Genomic DNA, 22,049 nt, shown 5'->3' with positions numbered 1-22,049 from the left:
TCATCATGTTGTACAATAGATCTCTTGAGTTTATTCCTCTTAACTGAAATTTTGTATCATTTGACCAATATCTCCTTAACTCTCTGCCTCCAAACCACTGTTAACCACTATTCTACTTTCTACTGTGAGTTCAACTTTTTTAGATTCCATGTGAGTGAGATCACATGGTATCTGTCTTTCTTATTTGCCTGACTTGTTTCACTTAACATGATGTCCTGTATGTTCATCATGTCACAAATGGCATAATTTCCTTATTTTTAAGGCTGAGTAGTATTCCATTATGAAATATACCATGTTTTCTTTATCCATTGTCAGACATTTAGGTTGATTACCATATCTTGATTATTGTGGATAATGCTGCAGTGTACATGGAGTACAGATTCCTTTTTGGCATACTCATTTCATTCCCTGTACATCTATTCCGTAGTGAGATTGCTGGATCATATGGTAGTTCTATTTTTAAATTTTTGAGGAACTTCCATACTGTGTTCCATAACTGCTATACTGCATTTCCATTCCCACCAGTAGTGTACAGGGGTTTCCCTTTCTCCACATCCTTGCCAGGACTTGTTAAAATCTTTTGTCTTTTTGATAATAGCCATTCTTAAAGGTGTAAGGTGATATCTTGAAGTTATCATTTGTATTTCTCTGGTGAGTAACAGTGTTAGACATTTTTTCTTATACCTGTTGGCCATTTGTATGTTTTCTTTTCAGAAATATCTATTCAGGCCCTTTGCCCATTTGTTTTTTTGCTATTGAGTTGTTTGAGTTCCTTAATATTTCAGATATTGACCCTTTATTGGATGTATGCTTTTGTTAACATTAGTGTTTGAGTTCCTTATGTATTTCAGATATTGACCCTTTATTGGGTGTATAGTTTGCCTCTCTCATTCCTAATACTGATGATTTGTATGTTCTCTCCTTTTGTCCTGATCAGTCAGAATAAAGGTTTATTAATGTTACTGACCTCAATGAACCAGCTTTTGGTTCCATTGATCTTTTTTTTTCCTGTTGTTTTTGTTTGTTTTTATTTCATTGATTTGTGAATTTAGCTTTGTTATTTGATTTGCTTTATTCTTTTTTTCTGCTTACTTTTAGTTTAATTTGCTAATCTTTTTCTAGTTTCTGAAGGTAAAAGCTGAGGGTATGAATTTGAGAACTACCCTTTCTAATATAGGCAATTAATGCTATAAATTTCCCCTTAAGGACTACTTTAGTGGCATTCATTAATTCTTGTATGTGTGCTTTCATATTCATTCAGATTAAACTACTTTCAGATTTCTTTTTTTACTTCTTCTCTGATCCATGGTTTATTTAGAAGTGTGTTATTTTGTTTCCAAATAATTAGACATCTTACAGATATCTTTCTGTTATTGATTTATAATTTAATCCTTTGTGGTCAGAGAATATATTTTGTGTGATTTGAATCCTTATAAATTTGTTGAAGCTCATTTTATGGCCCAGAATACAATCTGTCTTAGTTAATGTCCATGTGTACTTGAAAAGAATGTATATTCTTTTGGGGTAGAATGTTCTAACAAATGCCAAATCAGTTTGATTGATGATACAAACTAAGTCTTCTATATTCTTCCTGATTTTCTACCTACTTGGCATATCTATTATTGAGAGAGATATATAAATCTCTGACTGTTATTGCAGGTTTGTCTATTTCTCCTTACAATTCTGTCAATTTTTGGTCTTGTATTTTGAAACTGTTATTAGGTACATAAATATTTAGGATGATTATGTCTTCCTGATGAATTTACCCCTTTATCATTATGAAATGACCTTTTTAATCTCTGGTAATATTGTTTGCTGTAAAAGTTTGTTTTGACTAACTATAGGATATTATTTTTCATCCTTTTAATCTAGTTATGCTTCTATATTTAAAGTGAATTCCTTGTAGGCAACATTAGTTGGGTTTCTTTTTTTATCCAGTCTGCCAATCTCTATCTCTTAGTTAAGGTGTTAGACCATTTACATTTAATGTGGTTGGTGGTATGGTTAGATTTAGGTCTATCACCTTACTATTTGTTTTTATGTTGTCCCATCTGTTCATTGTTCCATTTTTCCATTGTATTATTTTATAACTAGTTTTATCTCTTTTGTTGGCTTATTATAAACTCTTTTCTTTTTTTTTTTTTTTTATGGTTGCTGTGAAGACCTTCGTCTTCACAATTCCATTCCTCCACAATACCTCATGTCTTTTTGCTACTGTTGTCACACATTTTACTTATACATGTGTTATATACTCTACAGTATGTTATTATTTTTTGTTTAAACAGTCAATGATGTGGTAAAGAGATATAAATATAGTCACACATTGCCTAACAACAGGGATATATTCAGAGAAATGCATTGTTAGGCAACTTTGTCATTGTATGAACATCATAGAGTACTTAATGCAAACCTAGATGATATAACCTGACACACAACTATACTATATGGTATAGCCTATTGCTTCTAGGCTACAAACTTATACAGCATGTTACCATACTAACTACTGTAGGCAATTATAACACAATGATAAGTATTTGTGTATCTAAACATAGAAAAGATACAGTAAAAATATGGGAAGTATTGCCATTTTTAATCTTCTATACCATATTTTTACTGTATCTTTTCTGTGGTTAGATAGAGAAATGCTCTATACACTTCCCATGAGTGGAACTTACAAGACTAGAAGATGCCCTGGGTGAGTCAGCGAGTGAGTAGTGATTGACTGTGAAGACCCAGGACAATACTGTGCACTACTGTAGACTTTACAAACACTGTACACTTGGGCTACAATAAATGTACTAAAAATATTTTTCTTTCTTCAATAATAAATTAGCCTTAGCTTACTGTGACTTTTAAATTTTTAGCTTACTTTATAAACTTTTAAATTTTTAAAAACTTTTTGACTCTTGTAATAACACTTAGGTTAAAACACAAACACACTGTGTAGCTGTACAAAAAATATTTTCTTGATATCTTTACTCCATAAGCTTTTTAATATTTTTTAATATTTTTAATATTTTTTATTTTAAAACTTTTTCATTAAAAAACTAAGACATAAGCTCACCCATTAGCCTAGGCCACAGAGAGTCAGGATCATCAATATCACTGTTTTTCACCTCCACATCTTGTCCCACTGGTAGGTCTTTAGGGGCAATAGCACACATAGAGTTATTATGTCCTGTGGTAACAATGCCTTCTTCTGGAATTCCTCCTGAGAGACTCTCCTGAGACTGTTTTATAGTTAACTTTTTAAATATGTAAGTAGAAGGAATACACTCTAAAATAATGATAAAAAATATGATATAGTAAATACATGAACCAGTAACATAGTCATTTATTATCATTATCAAGTATTGTATATATAATGTGTGTGCTACCCTATTATACGACTGACAGCACAGTAGGTTTATTTACACTAGCATCACCACAAACACCTGAGTAATGTCACTACTCAATAGGAATTTTTCAGCTCCATTATAATCCTATGGGACTACTGTCATAGGATGTGGTCCATTTTTGGCCGGACCAGCATTCTGCAGTACATGAGTGTAATATGAAAGCAATCTTACATATTTGTTCATGTAATTATCTTTTCCATTGTTCCCCATTTCTTTGTGTAGATCTACATTTCCATTTGCTATCATTTTTCTTCCTCCTGAAAGTCTTCCTTTTACATTTCTTTGAGAACGTTGTTGTTCAATTCTGCAAGTGATTAATTCTTTCAAATTTTATTTTTGAAATATATTTTCACTAGTACAGAATTTTAGGTCAGCAAATTTTTTGGTTCCATGCTTTGAAGATAAGCAACATCTTCTTAAAAATATTTTATTTTAAAGATTAAAATAAAATGGGGTACAATTCAGGATTAGGTATATAAGTCGACATTGTATAGGTAAAGTTTGGGCCTCCCTTTGGTCCCCGCTTTCCCTAGTTTGAGATCAGGTACCCTTTTTGATGTTATGTTCCCCCCCACCCCACCGGATTCTTATAGTAAATGTTCAGGGTCCGCTTATGAGTGAGAACATGTGGTACTCATTTCTTTGTTTCTGTGATAGATCACTGAGTATGATAAGTTAAGCAATGTCTTTAACTCTCTCTTCATGTGTTTTTTTTTTCTAATCTAAGAAATGTGCTTTAATTTTTATCTTTATTTTTGATATATATCTTTTCTATTTTTAAGATTTCCTCTTTGTCATGGTTTGGGCAATGTGATTATGATTTTGTGACTTGATGTGGTATAATTTTATTCTTGTGTCTTATATTTCATGATCATTGGCCTTCTTGGATCTCTAACTTTATACTTTTCTTAAATTTGGAAAAATTTTGGTCATTATTTCTTCAAATATTTTTTCTGTTTTCCTCCAATCTGCTTTTCTTCAGGAATTCAAATTACATATATGTTAGGCAAATTACACATATGTTTTACATATATGCAAAACCTTGAAGTTGTTTTATAGCTCACTGATTTTTTTTTTTTTTGGATTAATCTCTGTTGCTATGTCTGCAAATTCGTCCATCTTTTCATTAGCAATATCTAATCTGCCATTAGTCTCACACATTTTCATCTCACATTGTAAGTTTTATATCTAGTAGTTTGAGTTGGGTCAATTTGGGTCTTTTTTATTTCTTCTGTAGCTTAACCTTTTAAACATACTGAATACAATTATAACAACCGGTTTAATGTCTTCCTCTGCTAATTTAACATCTGTGTCAGTTTTGAATGATTGATTATTCCCCTCATTGTGGCCATGTTTGCCTGCCTCTTAGGATGCCTAGTAATCTTTTTTGTTTTGTTGTGTTTTGGGGGTTTTTCTCCTGAGTTGGGGTCTCAAACTCCTAGGCTCAATCAGTCCTCCTGCCTTGGTCTTCCAAAGTGCTGTGATTATAGGTGTGAGCTACTGTGCTCGGCCAGTAATATTTGATTAGAATTTATAGAATACTGATTAGATGCTAGACTTTGTGAAGTTTACCTTGTTGGGTGCTAGTTATTTTTGTATTCCTATGAGCATCCTTAAATTTTTTTCTCTTGTGTAGTTAAGTCACTTGGAAATGTTTGATCCTGTTAGGTCTTAATTTTTATGATTTGTTAGGAGATCTGAGCAGCATTCAGTCTAGGACTAATTATTCCCCACTACTGAGACAAAAGCCTTCTCAGTACTCTATCCACTGGCTAATGAATTATAGGTTTTTTGAGACTGAATAGTGGGAACAGTCACTGCCAGGTCTATGTGAGTGCAAGACACTATTCCTTGTAATCTTGCTGAAGGATTCTTTTTCCAGACTTGAGTCATTTTCTTACACACATACTAATCAGTATTCCCTCCCCAGACTTGAGGAAGTTTCTCTACTAATCTCTGGGTCCCTCCCTGTTTGTTGCCTTCTCCTCTTGAGTAACCTGTCCTTTTAACTCTAGCCACTTTGGGTTCCCAAGACTCAGCCCTACTTCTTCAATTCATGTAGTTAACTAGGTAACTTCTGGGTCTCCCTTCCTTGCTCTGTGTCCTGAAAACTCTCCCAGCAATAAGCTGGGGCAATTGCAGGTCTTACTTTATATATATATTTTTCCATCTCTCAGAAATCACACTCTTATTGCCTTATCCTTGCTCTTGAAACCATAATTTTTAAACTTTTTTTTTTTCCTGTAAGCTGTTTTTGTTTGTTTTGGGTTATTTCAGGTAAGAGGGTAAATCTAGTTCCTATTACTTGATCTTGGCTGGAAGTAAGTTATAACAACAGTAATTTATTTTCTTCCTCAAGGTCAATTGGGGTTCTGCTCCTTTAGACTCATTGCGAGTTGTTTAGGCTAAGCTAGTTTCTACTGGTGTGTGTGTATATATATATGTAATATATATATATAATGTGTGTGTTATTTTAATGAACAAAGAATGTTTGATTTAGTTAAAACTGGAAACCAGCCTGAAAGTTTTACAAAGTAATCAGTACTATCCATCAGAATCTTATGAGATATAGTGCTACTAATTTCAGAGAAGTCATGAGTATAGTGTTGAAATGTATATTTCTAGTATGGAAATTATCATTTAATGCCTTTATTTTTTTATTCACAAATTAGAAGACAATGTATATAAAAATATGCAAGAATCACAGGAAACCCACATATCCAACCACCTAGATGAAATTGTTGCTGCTGTCAGTATCACTCCTAGAAAGAAGATCCCAAACAAGTTGCCCCAGACAGCACTCTTCCAGCCTCCTCGGGAGAAACTCCACCTTTATGAAGAGAAAGTAAAGTCCTTCTCTAGCAGTCACGAAGTAAGGAGCCTTTTGTTTCTATACCTCTACTCTGGGAATCGAGCTGTAATGTAGGATCAAGAGAAGTAGGAGATTTTAGGTTACATTTCTAATCTCAGGAGTTTGAAACTAGAGTATATAAGAGAGTGCCTTTATTATAACATGAGTGAGTGTAATGCTGTAACCGAGTACAAGCTTTACCACTCGCCACACAACAGATGAGACAAGTCTAGAGACAAGGTTTTGGGGCAAGGAAAGCAACTTTATTTAGAGAGTCAGCAAACTGGCTGTGGGCTAGTGTCCCAGAGAACCATCTTAAGTCAGTATGTGCTTTTTAAGTTCCTTTTTTGTTGCAAGAAGGGGAGAGGAGGGAATTGGGAGGTGGCTGATGGTGACTGATAACTGTAGCCATCTGGGCACCAGCGAGGGTCAGAGGAGGTTGTTGTTTTTCTAGGTCAGGTCACAGTGTTCCTATACATCAGTAACTTAATATCACTATTTGTACCTATACTTCCTTATCTCCCAGGGGATTAATTTTGGGAAAGGGACTGCTACCATTTTTTTTTAAGTTGAATTATAAGCTAAATTTTTCCTGTAATTAGCTGGTCTACATGTAGAACTTAGCAGAAACTTTTAACCTAAAGGGCATTAATTACCACAGGGGGTCAGAGGCAAAATGGAGTTAGTCATGGTAAGCCTCACTCTACTATTACAGTTCCTCTGTGCTCCAAGCACAGCATATATATGTATGTATGCATATGTGTGTGTGTGTGTATATATATATATTTATTTATTTATTTATTTGAGTTGGGGTCTTGTTCTGTTGCCCAGGCTGCCAGGCTGGAGTGCAGTGGCATGACCACAGCTCACTGTGCCTCAACCTCCTGAGCTCAGGCAATCCTTCTGCCTCAGCTTCCCAAGCAGCTGGGACTATCGGCACATATCCACCATATCCGGCTAATTTTTTTATTTTTCATAGAGACAGAGTCTCTCTGTGTTGTCTAGGCTGGTCTCAAACTCCTGGACTCAAGCAGGCTTCCTGCAACAGCCTCCCAGAGTACTAGGATTTCAGGTGTGCACCACTGTACCCTGCCAACAGTAAATATTTATTGAGCTCCTAGTATATGCCAAGTCTAGGCTGGGATATAATACAAATAAAGCTGATGAAGCTGCTGCTCTCATGAACTTATAATTCCTTACATTCTTAAACTTTCTTTTCTCTGCATACTTCCTTTCCATTCTTTCCTCAAAAGTTTTATTCACTCAGTATACATTTCCTTCCCACCTCTTGTTGTTGAATCCTGTTTGTTCCTTCACTTATGCAATGCCTGGGGCACAGAAGGGAAAGCCACAGCCTCTGTCTCGGAGGGACTCAAGGTTAGGTTGGGAAGATAGACAGGGGACACATGATCATAAGTGTGATAAGTTCTGTAATAAGTTGTCTGGGATGAGTTCTCTTTAGCTCCTTCTATGCATCTTGAATGGTAGAGACCTCAGGATGATAGAGATACAAAAGAGAAAGTATGTGCCCACATGGACCTGAGGGACAATTAACATGAAAATAAACATGGTAACTATAGACTGTGATAAGTGCTAAAGAGGAAATAGAGAGGGCCCATCTTGGGTAGGATGAACAAGGAGGACCTCCATGAAGAGGTGATCAATGAGCTGAGACTGGAGGAAGGGGAGGAGCCAGCACGAGGAGCTGAGGGAAGAGTTCTAGGGAGAGGAAACAGCATGCATAAAATCTATAAGGTAGGCACGAGTGGGATGTATTTGAAGAGAAGAGAGGAAGCCATGGGCTGACATGAAATGTGGTCGAAAGGCTGTAAGTTCACTTGGGACCTTGTAGGTTTCAAGCTTATTACCCTGGGAGGCCTTAAAAGTACTTTCAGCAAGGTATCAACATACTGCAATTAACTTTTTAAAATATCAATCTTTGGTAATTTTATATTCTAAAATAATTTCAGACTTAGAGAAAAATTACAAGATGCACCAATTGTTGGTATTCTACTCTCATTTTTTTTGGAATTCTCTAGAGTAAGTTATAGATAATATTCTTTACCTCTAAATACTTCTGTGCATATTTCCTAAGAATGAAGGTGTTCTCCTACATAATCACAGCACAGTGATTGTAATTAGAAAATTAATGCTGCTGTAATACTATTACCTAATCTATAAACCTCATCCATATTTCTCCACAATAAACAGGAGAATACCATAAGCACGTTTAACTTTTAAGAATGATCACTCCCATAGCTGTGACGAGGATGGATAAGAAAAATCATAAAAGCGAAGGAGGAGAATCAGTTGAGAGGATATTTGCGATCATCCTGGCAAGGAATTGGGAGGACCTGAACTACCTACAAGGGCAGGATGGTAGAGATGCTGAGATCTTTTTAAAGGAATTTAGAAATGCAGATCAGTGGGACTGGATTGACCGAGGGTCATAGGCGACAGGGAGTTGACAGCAAGGCAGAAGGGATGTGCAGAACTCCCAGCACTCAAGGCCTCAGTCTGCTTGGGTGATTGAAGGCTTGCCCATGCCCTTCATCAGTGTAACAAATACAGGAGAAAGACCAGGATCATGGAGAGAGAGCATGGACCCAGTTGTGAACATGTGCTTGTTCATTATGTAACAGATACCTACCCAGCACTTAACAAACGCCAGACCCTGTGCTAGGTAGGCGCTGGCCAGCAGCCTTCTCAACCAGAGTTTTGCAAGAGAATTAAGCCCTAATGCCCCAAAGCATTGAGCAAATGTAAAGAATCAACTTCACTTCTATGCATCTCTAGTAGCACTAAAGCATTTCTGTGTTCTGTGGTTCAGATGAGGAGCCCAGGATATTTTTCTCTTTGTAGTTAGTAGGTATATTGTGAGGTGATTCATTGAGAATATGTATATATTTAAAACTTCACCCCTAGTTTTAGCTTCCACTGATGATTTTCACCTGTTTACAGTTATTACTATGATATATGCCAAGTAGTGAGTCTCTGATTTCAGCATTCTTTCAACATTTGTTTGTTGGCATCCTATTATAAGGGTTTCCTTCTTCACATCTTATTTATTATTCAGGTATTCATATCATTGTTGGTTCAGAAAATTTTATTTTTCAAATATGTTACAACACATTTTTATTGGAGCTCAAATCGTACCATATTCTCCAGTGGGCACCCCTTTAAGTTGCTTCCCGAGTCCTTGGTCCATCTCCTCATTCACTGAACACTGCCTTAATTTCTGGCACAAGATTTTTCAGGTTCATCTGCTCCAGGTTTAGTCCTGAAACAGTGAACCCTGGTTCCTCTTAGTGGAAAATAATATTTAAACATCAAGATCTGGGTATAAAATATTCATTTAAAAATATATATGGCCAAACATACTTATCATCAGAGTTGCATATTTTAATATTAAGAAGTTTAAGAAATTCCATACAGTCCAAGAATGATGTTGTAGAAAGAGCTCTAGACTTAGCATCAATGGGCTTGTGAGTTCTGACTCTATGACTTGCTGGTAAACCTCTCACCTCTCTGGTCTTATAGTTCTTCATCTTTAAATTGGGGAGATTAAATTAGATTAGTTCCAAGGCTCGACCCTGTTTTGAAATTGCCTTCCTGCTTTGTACTTGTCTTTCATCTGCCCTCTACCTATGCCTGTTTCTAAAGCAGAATAAAGGTTGGAAAGCCAAAAGGGATATCAGGGCCATACATTATAACAAGTAAGAAAGTGGAGGGAGAACAAGCTGCATTTTCTAGACTCCTCCCCATTTGTAGTGAGAACCAAGGCTATGGTTGGGGAAGTCTGATTCAGCCTGCACGGTCTCTCTTACTGGAAATCTGTGGCTGAGACAGTTTCATTTATCAGAACAGGTCTCACTCTTTTTTTGTCTGTCTAGACTCTACAGTGTTTTCATCATTACTCTCTTTTTCATACACTGCAGTCATGGTGCTCTCTCTTTCTCAAAAGAAGTCATTCCCTAAATTTCCTGTATATAGAGGCAATAAAACAGTGATGACCAAAAGAAGAAATACAAGAAGCCAATAAACACATGAAGATGATCAGTCTCACCACTTGAGGGGAGGGGAAACATGGGCCAAAACAAGGAGAAATTGGTTAACTGACAAATTGGCACACTAAAAAACAAAACAAAAGCTCCAGTTTGTGCTTAGTTCTACATAAGGATCATCCCTGCTCATATGTGCTGTGCTGGAATTGTGACTTGGTACAACTTCTTGGAGAAGCACTTCAGCAATAGCTACTCACAGCCTCGGAATCTGGCATATCCTTTACCCAATAATCCTATTTGTGGGAGCTTATTTTAAGGAAGTACTTATGGGTATGAGCAAAGCTATATATGTGGGATAGTCAGAGAGTAAAAAACTTAAAAACAACCTAAATGCCCAACACAGCAATTAAGTAACTCAATTATGATATAGCTATACAATAAAATATTGTACAGTCATTAAAATTTATATCATAGAAGATGACATGATAAATGTTCATAAACTATTAAAGAAAAAGGTTGTAAACCTGCATGTAGCTTATGAGCCTATTTTTTAAAAATAATAAGCATACAGATAGATTCATAAAGATAAAAAATAAAGGGATATTTAGCTACCCGGTTATCTCTAAGAATTAAACTCACAGGTGATTTTTAGCTTTTTGCTTATCTGTACTTTGACAATGAGCATGTATTTTTAGTTTTTATCTTTTTTCTCATCTGTATTTTAGCAATGAGCATGTTTATTTTTGTAATAAGAAACATATTACTATAGAAAAAAGCCACAGTCTACCTTTCAGCACTTGGTGGTGAGCACGTGTCCCTCAACTTCCTCCTGCTGGGTCACAGAAGTGACCCTGCTGTGGTCAGCTATCTGGCTGTGTATTTTTTTCAGGAAGCATGTTATTTCACGGTGAAAATGTTCCTAACTCATGTGGGAATTGTGTGGACATGCAAGTACTTTGAGTGTTGGCATTGGCTGGAGATGCATACTGGGTTTTCTCCTCAGTTCTGTCCCTGCTCTTACCTTTCTAGCTCTGCTTTCATCATCATCTTTCTTTCATCAACTGTCTTACCTCCACCTCCTTCTTTACTGTTCTATCTTTTCCTGCATAACACCCAACACTTAGTGGCTTAAGACAAAAACAGCCACTCATTTTGCTAGGAGCCTGCAGTTTGTGCATAGCTCAGTGGGGCTGGCCCACCTCTGCTCCATGCAGCATCAGCCAAGTCCATCTAGCCTGGAGAATCTACTGACAGGATGGCTCACTCAGACTACCAGTGCCTTTCTGTGTGGGTCTCTCCATGGTCTGTGTAGGCTTCCTCTCACATGGTGGTTAGGTTCTGTATTAGTATGTAGGGCTGCCATAACAAAATACCACAGACAGAGTGGCTTAAATATCACAGTTTATTTTCTCACCATTCTGGAGACTAGAAGTTCAAGATCAAGATGTCTGCAGGGCTTGCTTTTATCCTATAGCCTCTCTCATTAGTTTGCAGTTGGCTCCCCTCTGGTTGTGTCCTCATGTGTTCTTTTCTCCATGTGCATGCACATCCCTGGTGTCTCTTCCTCTTCATATATAAGGACACCAGTCATATTGGACTACGGTTCACCCTAAGGGCCCATTCCAACATAATCACTTCTTTAAAAACCATGTATCCAAAAAGGTTATGTTCTCGGGCACTAGGAATTGGGACTTCAATAATGAATTTTACAATGTAGGAGGAGGACATAGTCCTGCCCATAACTGGTTCCAAGAGTGAATACCCAAAAAGAGACAGAAAGTGGAAGCCACCTGTTCCTTAAGACCTCTGAAAACTGGCACGGCAACATTTCCTCCGTATTCCATTGACCAAACAGTCTTAAAGTCCAGATTCAAGGGGAAGAGAGCATAGATCCTCATCTCTGGATGGAAAGAATGTCAACTGGTCTTTTACTGCCTTGCTATGCCTATATTGCTCCTCTGAAATGACTTGGAATTCAAAGTTCCCTGTTCTCTTTGTCCTAGCCCTCAATGAAATGTTCTTCTCACTACTTTAACAAAGTCTGGATGTCAGTCTTACTGATCTCATTTGCTACACTAATATTATAGACACCCAGGGAAGATTTTGAACTGGGAGCTGAAGTGTATTATTTGAAAACGACTACCATATGCCCACTTGTGCTTTAATATGTAGTAGCTGCTCATTGATGGGCAACTGGAAAACCTAGAAAATGATGAGATGTCTGCTCTACTTTTTCTATTTTTAAAGAAGTTCATACATTTTTCACCTTGTTAAACACTGTTATTTATTTATTTATTTTTAGAGATGGGGTCTCACTCTTTTGTTTTGTTTTATAGTGTGCCAATTTGCCCAGGCTGGAGTGTAGCAGTGCAATCATAGCTCACTGTAACCTTGAAACCTTGGGCCAAAGCAATCCTTCCACTTCAGTCTCCTGAGTAGCTAGGACTACAGGTACATGCCACCATGCCTGGCTAATTTGTTTATTTTTTGTGGAGACAGGGTCTCACTCTGTTGCCCAGCTTGATCTTGAACTCTTCGGCCTCAAGCGATCCTCCTGCCTTTGCCTTTCAAAGTGCTGAATTACAGGCATGAGCCACTGTACCTGGCAATTTTTCACCTTTACATGTACTATAAACTGTACTTATTTCTTATGCTTATTGTCTGTTTCATCCTACTAGATGAACACTCTACAACCCCAAATAGATCTTTGTTTCAGTCTCTGATGTATCCCAAGTGGTTAGAACCATGCTTAGTAAATAGTAGATACTCAATAAATATTTATTGAATTGATAAAATCACAAGTTGATTTTGTGTTTTGTGACTCAAGTTTTAAGTTGCCTAACTGGTAAGCTCATTTTTTTCTTTCTAACAGTATAAACAGGCTGTCCATGAGCTTGTGCGTTGTGTAGCACTGACAAGAATTTGCTATGGAGACCCACACTGGAAACTAGCAGAGGCCCATGTTCATCTGGCTCAAGGCTACCTCCAGCTGAAAGGTGAGTTTGCCTCAGACTGAGGAGTTTCAGCTGATTGATTTCTGCTGTTTCATACTTAATTAGAAGGATTCTATTTTTTTTATATTCTCCTATCCAAATATTGAGAAGTCATTTCCCTTTAGAAAGAGTCAACGAAGTATGTAATATATAAATATTCAAAGGGAAAAAAGGAAATATTATAACCCATCTGGGCTTTATTTTTTATGATCTTAAAAGTAGGGTTCTTAGGAGAGAATTAATCTGTTAGGTCAGAAGGCATTACAGAAAGAAACCAAGGCATGGAATAGGAGCCCAAAGCAGGATCCGTTCACATTTTTTATTGGAGACTCTCTTGACTGTAAGTAACCCCCAAAATAAAAGACAAACCCAAACTGAGATACATAAAAATCTATTGGCTCATGCAACTTAAAAATTCAAGAGTGAAACTTGCTTAAGATGTAGCCACGTTTGACTGTTCAAACAATGTGACCAGGACTCAGTTTCTCTCTTTTCCCACTGCTTGCTGTTTTTCTTGGTATTGGCTCCATTCTTAGCCGGGCTTTGCCCACATGGCAGCAGCAAGGCTACCAGCAACTTTAGGCTTCTATTATAAGCATTCCCAGGAGAAAAAGAATACCCTTGCATCAACATCCCAGGAATTGGGAGTGGAGGGGTTTTAATTGGTCCAGTTTGGATTGTATGCCAAAGGCAAGGGATACTCTGACTGGTAGACCTGCCTTTGGGCTCCATTGGATCCTGGAGGAGAAACTGGTCTCGGCCAGATCACATGGATTGGCTATGCAGAAGCCAGGCATCCTAAAAGGAAAACAGAAGATTTCTTCTTACTGACTGTGCTGCCTAGGACAGGATAAATAAGAGCACCTCTCTGCCCTCAGCTTCTTCAACTGAAAGTGGTGATGATGATAGTGATATTGCTAACTAACTTCCCGGGGTTAGCACGATGGTTAAAGAATATGACAGAATAGAAAATACCACAGTGCCAAGCATAGAATTGCCACCTGATAAATTTAGCCAAATCTGATTATAGATTGGTTTTATCTGCTAGATCAAAGACTATTAGAGTGGACCTAGGAGATCATCTGATTTAATCCCCGCCCCTCCACCCCATTTTCTAGATTCAAAGGAAACAAGAAATCTGAGTTAAACAGCTTGCTCCAGATCACACTGTTAATAAGTAGCTGATCTGAAACTCAAGCCTAGGATTTTGAGTGTCCTTCCATTTGGGGTTTCAAATGATGCTTGTCTTGACTGATGCTTTTCTGCATGACAGTCCTTCCTTCTCAATTTAAAGTAAAAGCAGTATCTACTATTTATTAAAGTTTCATTGTGTGTCAGGCATCGTGCTATTTTCCATGTATAACTTCATTCAGTCTTCACCATAATCCTATGGGGTGGGTATTATTATCTTGGTTTACAGTTGAGGAAGCTGGGGCCAATGTTTCTTAAGAAGTGGTAGAGCACGGAATCCATTCTGGGAAGTTTGACTTTAGAGTCGATGTTCTTTTTTTTTAATTTTTTTTTTAGTTGGAGTCTCATTCCGTTGCCCAGGCTGGAGTACAGTGGCACATTCATGGCCACCCCAGCGATGACCTGCTGGGTTCAGGCAATCCTTCTGCCTCAGCCTTCCAAGTAAATGGAACTACAGGCATGTGCTACCATGCCCAGCTAATTTTTTAAAAATTTATTGTAGAGATGAGGTCTCACCAAGTTCCCCAGGCTGTTCTCAAACCCGTGGGCTCAGGCAATCTCCTCACCTCAGCATACCAAAGTACTGGGATTATAAGCTTGAGCCACCTCACCCAGCCTAAATTTTTATATTAAATATGTGGGGTACAATTCAGAATTAGGTATACAAATGTTCATTATGCAGGTACCCTTGTTGGTGAGATGTGTGCCCCCCATCCTCTGGCAGTTTCCCACTACTGCCAATCCTGCCCCCGCCCTCCCCTGGCAGTTACCCACTACTACTAATTCCTTTCTTATAGTTGTTCAAGTTTTGCTTATGAGTAAGAATATGTGATACTCGGTTCTTTCTTTGTGATCTTTGATAGATCACTCAGTATTATAGCCTCTAAGTCCATCCAAGTTGCTGCAAAGTTCATAATTTGCCCTTCTTTATGGCTGCGTAATATTCCATCATGTATATGTACCACATTTTTTTAATCCAGTCTTCTTTCGATAGGCAGCCTAGTTGGTTCCATGTTTTTGCTATTGTGAGTGATGCTGCAATGAACATGCGTGTGCAGATGTCTTTTTCATAGAGTGTTCTGAGTTCTTCTGAGTATATTCCCAGGAGGGGTATTGCGGGGTCATATGGGAGGTCAATTTTTAGATCTTTTAGGAATCACCACACTGTTTTCCACAGTTGTACTAGTTTACACTCCCACCAACAGTGGAGTGTAGAAGTGTTCTCTTTTTGCCATATCATTTCCATCATGTGTTGTTTTTTGAGTTATTGATGATGGCCATTCTGACTGGAGTTAAGTGGTATCTCAGTGTGGTTTTAATTTGCATTTCTTTGATGACTAGTGAGGCTGAGCATTTTTTCTTGTATCTGTTGGCTGCTTGTATGTCTTCTTTTGAGAAGTGTCTATTAATATATTTTGCCCACTTTGTAATGTGGCTGTTTGTTTTTTTCTTTTTGTACGTTTGAGTTCCTTGTAGATCCCAGATGTTATGCCTCTGTTATAACTCTGTTATACAGTTGGCAAACATTTTTTCCCAGTCTGTAAACTGTCTCCCAGCTCTCTCATGATTTCTTTGACTTTTAGAAGCTTGTCAGTTTGATGAGGTCCCACTTGTCTATCTTATCTCTTATGGCATGGGCATTTGGGGTTTTGATCAGGAATTGGTTACCAGTTCCAATTTCCATAAGGATGTCTCCTGCATTTTCTAAGGTTCTTATAGTTTGAGGTTTTACATTTAAGTCTTTGATCCATTTAGAGTTGATTTTTGTGTATGATGATAGGTAGGGGTCTTGTTTTAATCTTCTGCATGTGGTCAGCTAGTTTTCCTAGCCCCATTTACTAAGTAATGGTTGAAAGTGAAGGTTTTGTTGAAGATGAGTTGGTTAAGAAATTGATGTTTTGCTTCTGGAATCTCTGTCCTGGTCCATTGGTCTATATACCTGTTCTTGTAGCAATACCAGGCTGTTTTGATTATTGTAGCTTTATAGTGAAGCTTAAAGTCTGGGAGCATGATGACTCCCACTTTGTTTTTTGTTTTTTGTTTGCTGAGGATTGTTTTGGCTATTTGTGGCCATTTATATTTCCATATGAATTCCTATATAGTCCTTTCCAGGTCTGAGAAGAATGCTGCTGGTTTTTAATGGGTATTGCCTTAAATCTGTATATTACCTGCCTTGGGTAGGATGGACATCTTGACAATGCTGATTCTTCCAATCCATGAGCATGGAATATTTTTCCATTTGTTTGTGTCATCTTTGAATTCTTTGAGCAATGTTTTATAGTTTTCGTTGCAAAGTTCCTTAACTTTTCTGGTTAGGAAGATGCCAAGGTATTTCATTTTTTTTTGTGGCTGCTGTGAATGGGATTATGCTTTTTATTTGGGTTTCTGTTTGTTTGTTGTTGGCATATAGGAATGCAACTGACTTTTGCACATTTATTTCATATCCTGAGACTTTGGCAAAGTCCTTTGTTGGTGCAAGAAGGTTTTTGACAGACTCTCCCAGGTTTTTGAGGTATAGAATCATGTCATCTGCAAAGAGAGATAACATAACTTTCTCTTTTCCTATTTGGATACGCCTGATTTCCTTCTCTTGTCTCTCTACTAGCTAGGACTTCCAATATTATGTTGAACAGGAGGGGTGAGAGTGGGCATCTTTGTCTTGTTCCAGTTTTCAGGGGAAATGGTTCCAATTTCTGTCTGTTTAGCAGTATGTTGACTGTGGGTTTCTCATAGATGGCTCTTACTATTTTGAGGTATGTTCCATCAATGCCTAGATGTTCAAGGATTTTTATCAAGAAGTGGTGCTGGATTTTATCAAAAGCTTTTTCTGCATCTAATGATATAATCATGTGGTTTTTGTCTTTACATCTGTTGATGCATTTAATTACGTTTATGTTCTTGCGGTTGTTGAACCATCCCTGCATCCCAGGGGTGAAGCCTACTTGGTGATGGTGGATGATTTTTGAGATGTGTTGTTGGATCCGGTTTGCTAGAATCTTGTTTAAAATTTTAGCATCTATGTTAATCAAGGATATTGGCCTGTAGTTCTCTTTCTTTGTTGGATCTTTACCTGGTTTGGGTATTTATGTGATGTTCGCTTCATAAAATGATTTGGGGAGAGTTCCATTTTTCTCAATTGCCTGGAATACTTTGAATAGGATTAGTATCATCTCCTCCTTATATGTTTTGTAGAATTCTGCCAGAAAGCCATCTGGTCCAGGGCGTTTTTTTGTAGATAGTTTTCTTATGACATAGTTGGTTTCCTGGGTTTTTATTGGTCTATTTAAGTTCGCAGTTTCTTCCTGTTTCAACCTGGGAATGTTGTGTAATATAAGAAAGTCTTCTAACTCATTTAAGTTTTCAATTTGGTTTCCATACAGGTGTACATAGTAATCTCTGATAATCTTTTGTATTTCTTCAGGGTCAGTTGTGACTTCATCTTTTGCATTTCTGAATGTGTATATTTGGACTTTTTCTCTCTTTTCCTTGGTCAGTCTAGCTAGGGGTCCATCAATCATATTTATCCTTTCAAAAAACCAGTTTTTTGTTTCACTGATTTTTTTAAATTTTTATCTTCTATGTCCTGAATTTCGGCTTTTATTTTAGTGATCTGGATTCTTCTGCTGAAGGTAGGATTTTGGTGGTCTTGCTTTTCCAGCTTCCTTAGGTGATTTGTTAGGCTATTAACTTGTGATCTTTCCATTTTCTTCATGTGTGTTTGTAGAGATATGAATTCTCCTCTTAGGACTGATTTCATAGCATCCCAGAGATTTTGGTAAGATGTTTCTTCATTTTTATTTGTTTCCAGGCATCTTTTAATCCCTGTTTTGATTCTGTGTTGACCCAGGAGTTGTTTAACGTCATGCTGTTTAGTGTCCATGTCTTTGTGGGTTTGGGGGAAACTTTGTGTGTGTTGACATTTATTTTTACTCTACTGTGGTCTGAGAAAGTGCATGGCAGAATTTCAATCTTATGGAATTTGTTTATGCTTGATTTATGACCTAAGATTTAGTCGATCTTAGAGTATGCTCCATGTAGTGATGAGTAGAATGTTTATTCTGTGATTTTTGGATGGAGTGTTCTATGAGTATCAATTAAGCCCATTTAGTTAAGTGTCACATTGAGATTCTAGATCTCCTTGTTGACTTTTTGTCTTGATGATCTGTCTAGGGTTGTTAGTGGGGTGTTTTAAGTCTCCAGCCCTGATAGTGTTAAGAGTTAATAGAGTAAATATCTTTTTTTAGTTTACCTAGAAGCTGCTTTATGAAAATTGGTGCTCCTATTTTGGGTGCATATATGTTTATGATGGATATTTCTTATTGATGGGTTGAACCTTTTATTATGTTGTGACCTTCCATATCTTTTTAAATTTTTTATAGCTTAAAGGATATTTTGTCTGATATTAAGATAGCAACTACTGCTCTCTTTTGTGTTCCCTTCACCTGGAATTTTGTTTCTCATCCTCTTACTTTGAGTCTGTGAGTGTCTTTCTGGTGACATGGGTCTCTTGGAGACAATATATTGTTGCCTCATGATATTTTATTTTGCTTTCTATGTCTTTTCAGTGGTGCATTTAGTCCATTCACATTCAAGCTAATTATTGAGATGTGAGAGTTTATCCCTGTCATGAGGTTCTTGCAGAGTTTGTTGTTACTGCTGTTTGTTTGTTTGTTTACTTGTTTGTTGTCTTTCTTTTTATTTTGGGGTTGACTCATGTGTTTTCAATCTTTATCCTGCATTCTTGTGAAGGGTGTTTTTTTGTTTTTTGTTTTTTCCTTCTGTGTGTAATACTTTCTTAAGTATTTCTTGTTCAGCTGGTCTGCAAGCAGTGTAAACTCTTAGGGATTAAATATCTGGGAAGGATTTTAATTCTCCATCATTGAAGAAACTTAGTTTAGCTGGATAGGTAATTCTTGGTTGAAACTGTTTATCACTGAGAACTTTGAAGATTGGGCTCCAAGTTCTCCTAGCCTGAAGTGTTTTTGTACATGAGTCTGCTGCTATTCTAATTGGTCTTCCCTGATCAAGATATTAATAGAGATTATAAATTGAAATGAGGAGAGACAAGAGGAAAGAATGAAGGAGTTGACAGTAGTCTGATCATTCTCTCTTGCTGCCTTTAGGATTTTTTCTTTTATACCTACTTTGTGTAGGCAAATTACTATGTATCTAGGAGTTGGTCTTCTCATTTGTTGTCTTGTAGGGGTTCTTTGAATCTCTTGTGTTTGAATGGTCACATCACTGATGAGATGAGGGAAATTTTCTTGGATAATTTCATGGAATGTTTGCTCCAGGGTGGTCTCTGTCTCTCTATCTGCCTGTGGATTCTAATTAATCTTAGATTCATCCTCTTGAAATAATCACTCATCTCTTGGAGGTTTTGTTCTGTTTTCTTAAGCTTCTTTTCTATGTTTTTAACAGTTTGGGTTAGTTCCATATTCTCAAATTCTGAAATTCTTTTTTCTGCTTGGCTAAGTCTACTTTCCATGCTTATCAGTTTGTTGTTTATTTCATTCACTGTATAGCTGTTATCTCAGTTATCAACTCCTTCATTCTTCTTGTCTCTCCTCATTTCTATTTATTTTCTCTATTAATATTTTGATATCTGGGTTTATAGTTTGAGACCAGTCATTCTGCAGCTCTTCATTGTTTGAGTTCCAAAGTCTATATTCTCGGTGGCTGAACTCCCAGGGGTCTGTGTGAGACTCATATTCTTCCTTTAGTTTTTCTTCATTTGTGTAGCTTTTCCTCCCCCCGCCCCTTTTTTTAACCTCTTCTTTAATTCTGTTTTTCAGTGATGGGGGGATAGCTTTTATTTCTGTTTGCTCAATCTCCTATTCTTCCTTATGTAGATCCTATGGTTTTGTTCAATTCTGAAGCTGGACTGAGGGTGGGGGCCTATGCTTTTTGCAGTTTTGAGATTTAATTAAGAGGGAAACTGTGGTTCAGAAGTTATCTGCAGATCCCAGCATCCAATGTCAGGCGTGTGGGCCCCCTGGAACTCATTTCCCACTGCCTTACAATCTGTCCATGCATTAGGTATATGTGTTTGTCCCCTGAAAGCAAAATGAGATAAAAAAAAGGGAAAAGAATGGAAAAGGGAAAGAGGAAGACAGAAGAGTGGTAGTGAGAACGAAGAAGAAAACAGACAAGCATACCAACTAACAAATAAACAGAGAGACAAATGAAGACAGAAAAAACAAAAAAGACAAGAACATACAGACAATCATACAAACAAACAAAACCTCTCTGTTGGTGTACTCTCCCTCAAAAATACCCATACATAAACAGAAAATCTAAAATAAAAAAAATTTTAACTGAAACAAAGCAAGTGCAAAAACGTAAACTAAAACAGAAGGAAAGAGAGAAGAAAACAAACAAACAAACAAAAAACTCACTCTATGACCTTTTCTGTGACTCCGGGTTCCTTTCAGGCTTCTACTTCTGGTCTCCAGCCCTCTCCTCCACTCTCAGTGTAGGCTGATAGGTTGTAGCATGTGTCAGATGTCCCACAGATTACTGTGAGAGGAGGATGGATCAGATCCAGACTCACCCTACTTGCTGCTGTTGCTCTCAAGTCTCCTACTCAGATCTCACATGTCTGTGCCTGTTCCAGCACGGGGGAGGGGCATCTGTCTCTCCAAGTCTGATGAGAAGATAGTCTCTAGTCCCAAGATAGAGCTGGTGGAGCTGGGCAGGGCAATGTAACTCTCTGCTGGGTCCCAGGTCTGAGAAGATGGCACCCATGAGCATCTCATCAACGTCATTGGAGCTTTATTCCAGATTTCCACAACCTGCCTACTCCACGGTTCCTCCTGCTTGTGCCCAGTCTGCTACTTCAGGTGATAGTGTGGGCCAGGTGCCAGGTGGTGTGGGGCAGCCATTCTCTGCTGCCTTCTCTCAAGAGAGCCCTGAGAATGGCAGACGATCCTGCACTCCCAGGTCTCCAATCTCAGGACAGTGTGGGTTGCATTCACCTCCAGGGGAGAGCCCTGGGTACATGAAACCTAGTCTGTCTTCAGACGGACTTTAGCACACATCCACTCACACAGGGAGTCTTTATGAACACTTGCTTTTGTGGAGACTCTCACAGTTTGAACCTGTTCCATCACCATCTTGTCTGGAAGCCTCAGAGCTGATGTTCTTGAACCTATACTGCCTCCAGTAGATTGAGTTTGGGTTCCTTAGTGGAATGGACCACAGCTGAAAATCCAGTTTGCCATACCTTTTGTAAGTCACAAGCACAGTTGGCACTAATACATTTCTAGCTGGTTGATAAGTATTTTTCAACGTGCTTTTAAAAAAATAGCAAGACAATATTCTGTAAGAGCTCCCACATGAAAAGCATGCCCTTAATTTTCTCCATTAGAAAATATATTCCTCCTGTTTTATAGGAACAAATTAACTCCATATTTTGACAGCTTTTTATAGATTTGAGATACACTTTGTTGTAATTTAGATCATAAGACTGGGGGTATGTGGATATGAGTGGAAGGGCATGTCTATGCAGGGGAGGAGGATGGAATAGAGGGGAATGCAGAGCCCTGAGTCCTAACTGGTGGTCCCTGGCATACCCTTCCTGCAGATTAACAAGCCCATGGAAGAACACTGG

General features: G+C 37.7%; 1 protein-coding gene across 1 annotated transcript in view; it reads left to right on the top strand.

The window, feature by feature from the left end:
- Positions 1-22,049, top strand: part of TTC23 (tetratricopeptide repeat domain 23) — a 109,738-nt gene that overhangs the window by 11,145 nt on the left and 76,544 nt on the right. Inside the window, exons 2-3 of the mRNA XM_008056970.2 lie at positions 6,071-6,270; positions 13,126-13,249. Coding sequence (XP_008055161.2) covers positions 6,071-6,270; positions 13,126-13,249 — 324 coding nt within the window. The remainder of the gene's footprint in view (positions 1-6,070; positions 6,271-13,125; positions 13,250-22,049) is intronic.

The sequence above is a fragment of the Carlito syrichta genome, unplaced genomic scaffold (genome assembly GCF_000164805.1).
Source record: "Carlito syrichta isolate Samal-C Ts95f unplaced genomic scaffold, Tarsius_syrichta-2.0.1 Scaffold302587, whole genome shotgun sequence".
In the NCBI taxonomy this organism is placed as follows: domain Eukaryota; kingdom Metazoa; phylum Chordata; class Mammalia; order Primates; family Tarsiidae; genus Carlito; species Carlito syrichta.
The sequence above is the reverse complement of the archived record's forward strand: the minus strand, read 5'-3'. Positions and strand labels throughout refer to the sequence as shown.